Source organism: Zonotrichia albicollis, chromosome 29 (assembly GCF_047830755.1).
Source record: "Zonotrichia albicollis isolate bZonAlb1 chromosome 29, bZonAlb1.hap1, whole genome shotgun sequence".
NCBI lineage: Eukaryota > Metazoa > Chordata > Aves > Passeriformes > Passerellidae > Zonotrichia > Zonotrichia albicollis.
In genome coordinates this window covers 1348656-1360793 of record NC_133847.1, presented here as the reverse complement: position 1 = coordinate 1360793, position 12138 = coordinate 1348656, and the positions used below count along the sequence as shown (strand labels likewise).

General features: G+C 44.0%; 1 protein-coding gene across 4 annotated transcripts in view; it reads left to right on the top strand.

Moving 5' to 3' along the window:
- Positions 1–12138, top strand: part of CERS4 (ceramide synthase 4) — a 44779-nt gene that overhangs the window by 17543 nt on the left and 15098 nt on the right. For all 4 annotated transcript variants that reach the window (XM_074528628.1, XM_074528627.1, XM_074528626.1 and 1 more), the window contains exons 2-3: positions 3653–3826; positions 10916–11033. In XM_074528628.1, coding sequence (XP_074384729.1) covers positions 3654–3826; positions 10916–11033 — 291 coding nt within the window. In that variant the 5' untranslated portion in view covers position 3653. The remainder of the gene's footprint in view (positions 1–3652; positions 3827–10915; positions 11034–12138) is intronic.

Sequence of the window (12138 nt, the reverse complement as noted above, 5' to 3'; positions counted from 1 at the left end):
TTCCAGTCTCCTCTTGGTGCACTATGGGCTCAGGAAGTGCTGATGCCTTGTCCTCCCTTACCCAATGGTGTAGCTGTGATGCTTTTCTGGTTTTGATTTCATCCTTACATGTACCTTTCTGCAACCAACCTAAAGCTGTTCTTTCAGCATTTACTATTTTGCTGGTTGTTTGTGAAGTCCTTATGTTGATCTGTCCAGTGTTTCCCAGTGCTGTTTGTTATCTCTGCTCTTGCTGAGCTCTGTGTGAGGGGGTGTCTTCTCTGTCAGACCTGTGTTCAGAGCTGAAGGGCTTGGTTCTGCATGTTCAAAAGCTACACTGCAGGACAGGTGCTGTGTGAGGTGGAAAGAACTGAGAAAGAATGGGCCCACTTACACTTTTCTGTAGGTGCTCAAAGGGCCTTTTAGACACACCATTGTCTTCAGCTTTCCAGCAGCCTTGACTTGAGAATTTGACCTGTATAAATTGCAAAAGATATATGTGTTGCTTCATGTAGTACCCTGTTCTGTATTTTTGGTTTTTTGTATTTTTTGTTCTGTATTTTCTGCAATGTGTAAAGACTGCAGCAAAGATGAAGAAATATTCCATGAGGGTGATCCTGCCTGTGTTTTGCACATGAGAGTCAATTTGGTACTGGCTATTTGCTTCCTTAGCACACTGAATCTATATATCCCCCCTAAGCAAATTGGACATCTATTTTGTATTCTTCCACAGAGTTCAGCTGCTGTTCTCTACCAGGTGTGGTTTTGTGTTGCTGCCAGATATAGACAGTTCTGGAGGGAGAATGTGGGAATGTGTAGCTGCAAAGCTGGCTGTGAAGGCAGCATTCCCCAGCATGCCTTCTGTCTGCACAGTGGGAAAACCTACTGAAGAAATGGTTTTTGAAGAGCTGAGCCAAGGAGGAAGTGTAATTTTCCCCTGGAGTTCTCCTAGGTATTCCTAATGCTTTTCCCAACTAGAGCTGAGATTTTTAACAGCTGAGAAAGCTTACCAACATTTTGAGGTTGGTATGTTCGATGCCTGTAAAGTGCTTTGCAATTCAGACACCTCACTCTGGTTATCTGGCTCTCCAGGCTGGTGTCCAGTGCTGAAGTGCACAAGTTGTTTTGGTGTGGTGTCAGGATGTTGAATTCATCATAGGCTAAGCCCATATACAGTTTGCTTCTACACACATTTTCCTCTAAAAAATGCAAACTTTAATGGAGAAACCTGGGTTCACACAGTCTATAGGAAGTTTGGGGACATCCTGAATAAATGGTTCCCAAGGCCTGGGGGTTCAGCAGAGCCACCCTGTCCCATGGCACAGGGCTGTGTCACCCAGAGCAGCTGTAGCACGTTTACTGGGCAGTCTGCAAAGCTTTTTCTGGCAGGTGTGGATGTGAGCTTCAGCCAGCTCTGTCACCAGGAGCCATCACCAACCCCCATGGTCCAGGTGCTTTTGCTGGAGCTCTAAAGGGAAAAGGATCCACAGTCCTCCAGGGGAACAGGGTTGGTAGCAAATGTTCCCACTCCAAACAGCCTTGGTGGGGACAGGCCCTGAGAGCTGCAGACACTCGAGATTTGGCAGGCAATTCAAAAACTGCTGCATCCTGCTTGTCAGGCTCTTAAAACAGGATTTGAAGGATCTATAAACCCTCTGTATCTCCATTTGGTGGAGATGTGCCAGTGGTTTTTGTCCAGGTATTGTCTGGAAGAAGAGCTAGAAGAAGGAATGGAGAGCAGCCTGGAAGTGGTGTCAAAACTGCAGTTTCAAGAGGCCCAGGAGCTACACCAGAAAGAAAATACTGTTGATTATTGTCAAACTGAACTCTAGTAAAAAGCTGGAAGTTCTTTTCGGTGCTAGTGAAGCAATACATCCACTTATTTTGGTTGCAGTTCTTCAGTATGTCAGGTTTTTTATTTTTAGGAAGATTTTTATGCTGTGGGTTTTACTATGAAAAGCTGAAATCAGGCAGTGCACAGTGGAGGAGAAGAATGCATTTTTCATAAGATGGTTTTCCTTTTTCTTTGGGGAAAAAGGGAAATGTTTTCCTCCTTTCTATATGAGATATATAAATTCTATATATTATATATATTTTTCTATAAGTGATTAGAAAGTTTGCATCCACTTACTATCAATTACACATATATTTTTAATCAGCTTTGTCCTCAAACCAAACTGGATGTGCATGTGCCAGGAGAAATGAGTCAAATCTGAAGAAATAGCATCCTCTCCTTCCCTGTTGTAGTCAGATCAAAAGAAACATTGAGGAATAGTAAAGTCCAAATCAAGGAAAGATGTCACATTTCCTTCCAGTGCCTGAAGGGGGCCCACAAGAAAGATGGAGAGATATTTTTTACAAGGGCTTGGAGGGATTGGACATGGAGGAATGCCTTCAAACTGAGAGACAATAGCTCCAGATGGGATATGGGGCAGGAATTGTTCCCTGGCAGGGTGGGCAGGCCCTGGCACAGGGTGCCCAGAGCAGCTGGGGCTGCCCCTGGATCCCTGGCAGTGCCAAGGCCGGGCTGGGCAGGGCTGGGAGCAGCCTGGGACGGTGGGAGGTGTCCCTGCCATGGCAGGGGTGGGATGAAATTCAAGGTCCTGTCTAACCCAACCCATTCTATGACTCCATGGCTGTGATTCAGAAAATATCCCTCAGATACCAAAATTGTAGAATGAGTTTAACAGAGAAATTGCATCAGAATTAAAGATATCTTCAAAATAAAATGACTGATTATTTTTGATTTGATAGACAGTTCTTGCAGAAAATAGGCCAGGCCTTGGGACTGTGCTTGAAGAGAAGCTTTATAATACTTGGGCCAGACACTTAAATTGTGTGCTTTTTCCCTAGTTTCCTAAGGTGGCATTTCCTGTGCACTGTTCTGATTATCTCAAGGGGCATTTCATTCACATTTCCTTCTTCTGTGCTTACACAGAGTCTGTTTGACTTCAGAGCTTGTGTTTGGGATGTTACCAGCTAAGAATGAGCAATGTGTATTGGAGGGTGGTGCAGCTCATATTTCTGTATGAGGTAGAGTTATCTAGAAACAGTATTTGTGTGTTGAATTGTCACTCAACATTCTGCTGTCCAGTTTGCTGCTAAATTCACTGATCATATATGTAGATTCTACATTCAAGCATCGTCTTTAAAATTACATTAAGAACACAGCACAAAATCCGCCTAGCACAAAAATTCTTACCTGAAGTACCTTCCTTAACAATTCAAAGCAAAAAGATGAGTTCTTTTCTAAGGCGAAGCCTCAGAATAATAATGCACACACACACACACACAATGGAATTACAATCTGTAAATAGAATCAAATAAATGCAAAACATCAAAAACTGAAAAATAAGGATACATACATAAAAAGTAGAGCAGACTTGCCATATCCCCACAATACCAAGCTGTAGAGAGGAATCCTGAATGGAGAAGTTTGCCACTAACACTCTGTTGAATTCTGAGGCACTTTTCTCCATTTTACCTGTTTTGGTTCGGTGCCAGGAGTCAGCATTTCCCAGGCACACGATCAGGATCTGTGAACAGGTTATCAGTTCTTTGGGCAGTCCCACAGCCAGATGCCACCTCAGCAAGGGTGTAATCCTTGCTTGGCTTGTGCTGACAGGTTTCCTGTGTGCAGGGCTCACTCGCTTCTGGTCTCTCCTCCTTCCAGGATGGCTCGCTCTCTGTATGAGTGGCTGTGGCAGCACGAGTTCTGGCTGCCCCCAGGAATCACCTGGGAGGACATGCAAGAGTCTGAAGACACTCATTACCCTCAGCCTCGTGATCTCCTGCTCAGCATCCCTTTTGCTTTAATCTTGGTAGTCGTTCGGTGTGCCTTTGAAAGGTAAGTTATTTAATACTGTTCGTGGTTTCTCAGGTACAATGGGAGCAGTTTGGGTCCAAAAGCTGCCTTATTGTCTGTGCCAGTGCATGACTGAAGAGATCCCCAAAAACTCCGTGTCACAGTCTGCTGGCATTTTTCAGCTCCCTCCTTTCAGCCCTGCACACTGGCTAAAGGAGTGTGTTGAATGTAGAGCACAAACCCTGTCCTTAGGGTCTATTTGCAAGCACTGTGACTTTGTACACATTAAACAGATCGCTGTAGGTGAGGTTTATGTGTGTGTTTTGCTGGTTTGTGTGTGTTGCATGTTACTTGCTGTTTCTGGGTTGAGTGTGGCAGAAATCATGCTAACACTCCGTCATGCAGTAAAGTCTCCTTTATCCTGGGTGATGGGGTCTGGAGAATTGCACTGCCAGACACACCTGAGCAAGGTGCATCAGGCTGGGCTGATTGCTGTGCCCCAGCCTCAGCCCTGTCTGCACAGGGGGTGGCACTGACCCCCCGTGGGCTGCAGGGCACTGCTCTCCTCTGCACAGACAGATGTTTGCAGCTGCTGCCTCTGACCTGAAGCTGACAAACCCTCCAGTGCTGGGCTGCCAGGATTCCTGCTCCTCTCATTCTGCTACCAAATCTGCTTTTGGGGCTGCTTTTTGTAAACTCTGTGATATCATTCTCCAGTGCTGGCACAAGAAGTTACTCTGACTCAAGGATCTTTCTGGCCAGAACCATCTGAATGTTTTTCACATTACACTTCAGCACAGAAAATTTGGGCCTTATGACAAAAGTATAGCAAGAAATCCTGCAGGTGTCAGTAACTCTGAGTTTAATGATTGAAGTCCTGAACTGGTGCCATTGCTTAATGCAGTTTGGTCAGTAGTTAATGTGGTTGGTGACACATGATTTGCTGATGGAAAACAGATTTACTACAGCATTAGCCATTGATAAGACTGCAGAGCAAGGCCCCTTCGTGATTTTGAATACACTTTAAAGTGGTTTTCAGTATATTCAAAACACAGTATTCTTAGTAGCTCTCTGAAGAGGTAATAATTTGAAATCTTCAGTGGTTTTAAGTTTAGAAAGAGGGGAAAATGACAATTTAAAAAACATTTTATCATTCTCTTTTGAAAAGTGGGTGCACAACGAAATGGAAATGGACTTTTCTGTAGACTAGAAGGATGTTTCTTCTGCAGATTCTCTGTGACACAAGGGTAACTTGGAAAAACCTATAGAAGTTGAAATGATTCAGACCTCTCCTATAAGAATGCTTTTATCTAAAAATACTGGCTGTAAGTTGGGGTATTTTATTAAAACTAAATGTGTGAATAATTACTGAAATAATCATTTTAGGATGATACAAGATTGGAATTAAAATATATTCTTTGTAAACAATATGTTCAGTGTGCATTCCATAAATTCCATGGTTTTTGTCCTACACTTTCCTGGGTACAGGGTATCTTGGTTACCTCTATTCATGTGGAAACCAAGGTGCTCTAGGTAGACATTAAAACACAAGTGAGTCACATTTCTTTCCTGCTGGTGCAGAGACCTGGCTGGATTCCTGCTCCTGCTGGTGGGTGACACAGATGTGCTTCTGGTGTGGAGCTGGAAATGGGGAATGGAAATTGGAATGCCACCAATGCCACTGGTGGCAGTTTATGGCTCCCCATGCAAGACATGGCCAGGAAGGAGGAGCCCAACTCTTCCCTGTGGTGGCTCCTGACAGGACATGAAGCAGTGGGCGCAAGCAGAAATGCAGGATGCTCCATCTGCACAAAACCACAAAAACTCTCTCTTTACTGTGACGGTGGTCAAACATTGGAACAGCTTCCCCAGAGAGGGAAGGAGTCTGCACGGGCAGAGACCCACAACACCCAGAGATCCACAACACACAGCCCAGGCAGCTGCAGGAGCAGCAGGGCTGGGCTGGGCCGTCTCCAGAGCCCCTTCCAGCATCTCTGGTTCTGTGCTTCTGCCACTCTGTCCCTTTATTTGCCTACCTCCTGCCACACCACTCCCAGTCAATCTAAATATCTTTTTCATCTGCTTTTAGATGCCGATGGCCAAGTAAAACGATTTTTTTCTTTCCCATCCAAGTGCTGCCTCAGCTGGGAGTGTTTCCACAGGCCTGGTCCTACTCATTAATTTTAAAGCTGTTTTGATTCACAAACTTCATTAAATTAAAGCTGCATGTCACACCCTTGAAAAAGATAACATCACAAGCCCATTTTACAGGTCCAGGAAACCTATAATCATAGCACTATTTTACCTATGCAAATTACAAGCCGGTGTTCTGAGCTGTGTTCTTGTTTGTCCTAACTCTGCAGTAATTTATTTCAGCATGACTTTTTCTCATTCTGAATCATTAGTGTTTCACATCCAGTTCATCCTGGAGAAGAAATCTTCCCCTGGGAAGGTGAGGTGTGAATCCAGCCCTCAGTTTCTCCATTGCCTTATCTGTATCTTAAACAGTGGCACTGGCCCTGTTTAAAATAATTTACACCAAGTTTGAGAACTGCAGAAGGAAATGTTTATTTCTCATTTTCTGTGTAGATAACCCTGACTGTATATCTTTGGACATCCAGTCTGCAGATTGAAATGAGTGACTGTAACTAAAGACAGGTTTGGGGTTAGTGGCTGTAGCTTGCCCTGTGGCAACTTATTCTACCTTCAGCCACCACCAGCTGCATTGGGCGCCAAGTTTTTCTCTCTCTAGATAGTTCCTAGTGGTGTCTGCTTTGGGATTTCAGACATGTTATAATGTGATTCATATGATTTAACTGTCAGAACTCTAGGTAAAAACTTAGAGGCAGTGGAGGTCTGGAGGATTTTCTGCAGCGCGCCATCATTGGCCACATCAGCCACTGTGCTGGGAGCAATTGTTTCATCCTTTTTTTAGGCATTAAACTTGTGAAAGGATGGATTTTCCTCTCCTTTGCACCAGCTGGCTGAACTGAGGAAAACTGAGCCAGCAAGGTCCTTCCCAGAGGCAGCGATGCTGGGGATGAGGTGGTGGCTTGGGAAGAGGAGCTGGGTGTGCCTGGCAGAGCTCAGGAGGTTGTGGGTGCAGCCCTGGGGGAGAAGAAACAACTCATGGGTTGTGAAGCAACTCCCCTGTGAGCTGGTTTGTGCTGAGGAAGGTGGGGAAAGGTAGATTCAGGGCTGGAGAGTAGAAATCCCATTTCTGCTGCAGTGCTGAGCTGTGCCACAGTACCGAGGCAGGAACTGGGGGAAGCATTTAATGATGTCCTAAGAAAAGAGAGGACCTAGAACTTGGGAAGCTCCCCTGTTCCTTTAATGTTTCCAGATTGCACTTGTGGGTAGGAGATATGTCCTGCAACCAGAACTTGGAGCTTGGTTTTACTTAGCAGAACTTTTCCCTGGGCGTAGTCCTGCAAGGATGTTGGCTACTCTTCTAGTTATGTAATGTTTAAGACCATTTCTGTAAAAATCAAGTTCTTGGAAAGCTATGATATTGAAGGAATATTGCAAAGTGTTTCTTACCTGCATGGTTAGTAAAATGTGGCAACTAAAGTCCTTTGAGAAATAGTAAAGCCATTGAAAACCAGACTTTGCGTGCAATTTTTGATTTGTCCAACTTTGGGCTTGTCCAGGAATTTTTGGGTGTTGAGCAATTGAAAGGAATTGTCAGAGAATTTGAATCCACACAGGTCCCAGATTTCACTAGAAGAGGATTTTAATCAGAAATACTCAGTCTCTTGTGGGAGGGTGGTGCCAGGATGTGAGCCATATGTTGTACATTTAAAGAAATGGACGCTCTTGATCAGCCTGGAACAGATACTTGAGCTCAAAACCAGAAGAAGGAAAGGACACAAATTCAGAATATTTTATTTAGAAATGCATCTTTGTAAAGTTTATTTTGCATAGAGACTTTTGTTGTTGATCAGTAATAGGAAGGATCTGGAAACAATTTCCTGTTAAGGCCTTACAGGCAGGGCTTGGTGCAAGGATGAGGCACAGGAACTGAAAACGGACCCAAGTCAGTTTGGACAGCAGCACTGTAGTGAATCCAGGCCTTGTATCAAATGGAACACTCAGTTTAACTGGTGTGAAACATTCTCCTGACAGCAGGAGAAGGCAGAGACTACACCAGGAGCATAACAATAGCCCTCTGCCAAAGGAAAGCAGGAGGCCAAAAGAGACTGTGCAGCTCAAAGAACAGAAGTTCAGATTGCTGCTGTCACTGGTTCTGCATTTCTTAGTACTTGAAGGTATTTGCAAGTGGCACCCTTATAAATAATGTTTTTAAAACCCAAAGTCAAATATTCCTTTACCTCACACTAGCTCTGAAGGCCTCTGCAGAAGGAGTGGAGCCCACTTTTGAAAGGTAGGAGAGTAGCAGTTTAAGCCCATTCATGATAAATCCATTTAGTTTCAACTTCAGAAGGTTTTGCACAAGACAGCTTGTTCTGTGATTACTGAATTAAATGCCTTGGTGAAACCTCTGCCATGTAAAACATGGAGTGAGATGTGCTCACTGATGAAGGAGCAGGCTGGTGATGAGAATCATCTCCCTGGCTGTGTCTGACTCTGAGAGGAGACAGTTTAGTCCTCAGATTTACCCTTTTGTCCTGCAGAGAGCTGATACAGTGCCATGGTGAGGCATCTCTGCCACTGAGATGACATATCTGTGATGTTGAAATCAGTACAAGCATCATCCTTTCAGGGCTGTGCTTGGAACAGGGCTGAACTGAGAACTGAGTCAGAGCATACAGCCAACACATGCAAACGTCCCTTAGGAAGAATTTCAGGCCTTGTTTTCCCAATGATGTTCGTAAAAGTAGGATTGGTTCCATAAATCATGGGTAAACTCAAAACCTGAATAACAAAGTAATTGTAACTGGTTACACCCTGACTTCATCCACTGCAAGTGGCTTGTTTCTGTTACAGAGAGATTTTATGCCACAACCTTAAGAAATCATCAGAAAATACAGAGAAGTCAGGGATTAAACAAAATTAAGAAAATTTTCAGGATACTTTTCAGTAAAATAAATTTGTTGGCAAGCTGCATTGACACCTGACATTCTCTTTGTTTAATGTATCTGGAAAATGTCATACATTGCAGTTCACAATATGGCCTGAGAAGAAGTGGCAATAAGGCAGTTTTCAACAATATAATTTATTACATCTTCCTGTTCAGAGGTGCTTATATTGATGCCTGTTCTTTGAAATAGAAAGATCAGGCCCATGTTTAATGTAAGAACCAAGATTTAGTGCAGAGCTTCAGGTGGATGTTTTCCCAACTTCAGAGGAGTTATGGATACTACTGAAATACTGTGTTATTGTTCTTAGCACAGGACCTGCTGGTCCAGTGTCACTCGTATTAAACCAATCACTTCATATCCAAAAAAGTCATTAGATGTACCTGAAACATTTATTGAGAGCAGTTCAGAGCCAAACCCCAGGATTCCCAGTGATGGCTTTATTCCTTTGCCACCCAGCAGCAGTGCCAGAGTGCTGCTAAATTTCACTGAAACTGGTTAATGCTTCCCCATGTTTTTGTGATCACTATGTGTCTTGTTGCCAGCAAGCACACTTAGCCCTGGCCCTTCTTTTATGGTAGAAACATGTAATTTCTGTTGGCCTTGGTACATCTTTGAATGTTCCTATAGCCAGTGATGCCAAAGGAATTTCCCAAAGATAATGACAAAGAACAATTGATACACAGGCAGGTGGGTTGGCTGTGCAAAAGAAAAATGAGAGCTGTTATATGAGTGAGTAAATGTGTACCTGTCCTGTGATTTAACAGAAGTTACAGCATTCCTTAGGTAGGGGGTCTTTTTATAATTTTTTAAAAATGTTTTATAATTAAATTAAGAAATGAGTTCTTGAAAAGAAAACTTCTGAAAGACCCATCTGGAGGATTCTGGACCTGAAATAATCCCTAAAGATATGCATATGGAGTATAAGCTCTCTGACTAGCAGAAACCACAGGTAACCACACCAGACAATCACAGCAATAAATATATCCCATACTATTTTGAAGTAGAACACCTTTAAGCACCTGAAAAGTGAAATAGCTTTAGCAGCTTTTTTTAACCAAAGTGAAAGAAAAAAAAAAATCTTCTTCTGTGTCCAAATCATTGGGGAGAATGGATCAGAGGATCTGCCTGGACATCAGGAGTGACCAGGCAGAGCAGGTGTGGGCTCAGCACTCGCTGCCCTTGCTTGGGGCTGTCAGCTCAAACAGCTTCAGCACCAGTGTGCAGTAACACAGAGACCCTTCCCCAGGGGCAGTGTGTAAAAGGCAGCAATTACTAAGAACAGCTAATTATTGAGAAATTAAAGTAAAATTCAGATTATTTGGAAATTTTAAAAAATTGTTTGACAGGTTTCCTTTTTGTGCAGTATTTATGCAGGATCTCACTTCACCTTCAATAAGGATGTTTTCTGCTGCTGGGGTAGAGAAGTGTTGGTAGTAGAGGAGTTGAGTTGTTGAGCACAGGAATTCTCTGAACAGTTTTCCTTGGATAACTTTTTTCTATTTATGCAGGGGTTTTTATTTTTTTTTTTTCTTCACTGTGAAAGACCAAAGATGCACAGCTGGTTACTGTGTTTGATTTATATTAGGAAACATGGGGGTAAGTTACTCCAGGAAAGACCAAATGCTTTCTGTTTCAGCAGGACATTTCTTCTGCATTAAATATACACCTCTGGCAGAGCCTCCCTCCTGGTCCTGAGCCTAGGCCTTGGTTCAGGTGAATGCCGTGTATGCTCCATGCTCTAGATCAAGCAGGAAACAGCATTTAGGCCTTATCACCAATGTGGTACTCCCCATCAGCTGCAAGAATGCCAGAGGCCCGTGACTGGTGATTCAGAAGCTGACAAAGCTGACAATATTGCATTTGCCAACCTCTTGTAATTTGGAATATCATAGCACAGAGCTCAGAGCAGTAGGGTGCAAGTCCAACAGTTTCTACTGTAAGCTTGTGATTTTACCTGCTCAACATAATACTCATATTTAGATTCACTTGTGGGAAGCAGCTGTTATTTACTGCACCATATTTTAACAGTGCTGCAAAATCAGAAATCACTGTTCTACTTTTGGCTGACCCTTTATGTTTTCTTTTGCAGAGCCATAGCCCTGCCCCTCAGTACCAAATTGGGTGTGAGAGACAAGCAGAGACCAAAAGCTCAGCCCAACCCTGTGCTGGAAACATTCTATAGCACACGGTGCAAGAACCCTAAAGAGGTGAGTCCCTACTTCCTTTGCCTTCCTGTAGATTCAGTGTCTTTAGCCAAAGAAAATCCCATTTGGAATCCTGAGGTTTAGCAATGCCATTCCTGTCTGGCTCAAGAAAGGGAACACTGTGGCCCTGGTTAGCTGCAGGAGGGTCCTGCTGCCATTGATGCCCTCAGCCCTGAGCAGTGGCAGCTCCTGTCCCTGCTCACCCTCACACAGCACAGGCTGCAGCACTGGGGGCTCTGCCTGAGCATCAGGGACACCTTCTCACTGCCAGGGTGCCCAGGGGGCTGGGGAATTTATATCCTTGGGAAAACTGAAAGCTCTCTGGACATGCTCCTTGACACCTGGCTCCAGGCAGCTCCATTTGAGCAGGGCCCATTGGATGAGATGATTTCCATGGTCCCTTCCAGCCCCAGCCGTTCTGTGATGGCTTCTTTTCATACACTGGCAAATCCTGAAAACAATCAGCTGCCTTGAGCTCCCACATTGCCAATCCCTGCAGCTCAGCCAGCGTTTCTTGCTTGATCTCCCAGTCCTAGACTGGGTCTGGGTTCTGTTGCCATGCAATCCCTGAGTTTGAGATTGGCCTTGCAAGAAGCCAAAGTCTTGGCCATCATCACAGAGATTGGGAGGGGCTTCAGAAACCTGCAAACACAACTGGTGGGTAGTTTTCCCCTGAGGTGTAAGAAAAGTGTTTTTCAAGAAATTGGCAAGATGACCCAGAGTTATAATGGCTGCTGCTGATGGGAAAAACCACTAGCAGGATTATGAATTGTCAGGCAATATTAGAAATCAGCCTGGTCAGGGAAGTCCCTGAGTGTGAACTCTATCGTAGGGAAAACAATCTGATTTTATTTCAGCTTGTTTTTGTAGGCTTTCTCTTGGCCACAAAGCAATAGCTGTGAACTCTTATAGAGGATGGGTGAGTAGGGTGCTCACCATGGGTTCCATTCCCAAGGGACAATCCTGCTCCAAACACATTGCTTCACCAAGGCTATTGCAGCATGGTTTTGCTGCAGTGGGGCATGAGGAGCCCCAGGATATGCAGTACCAAGTTAGAAATAAAGGAGAAGAGGCTAAAATTAAAATGAGGCATTGATCTAGGTAGTGC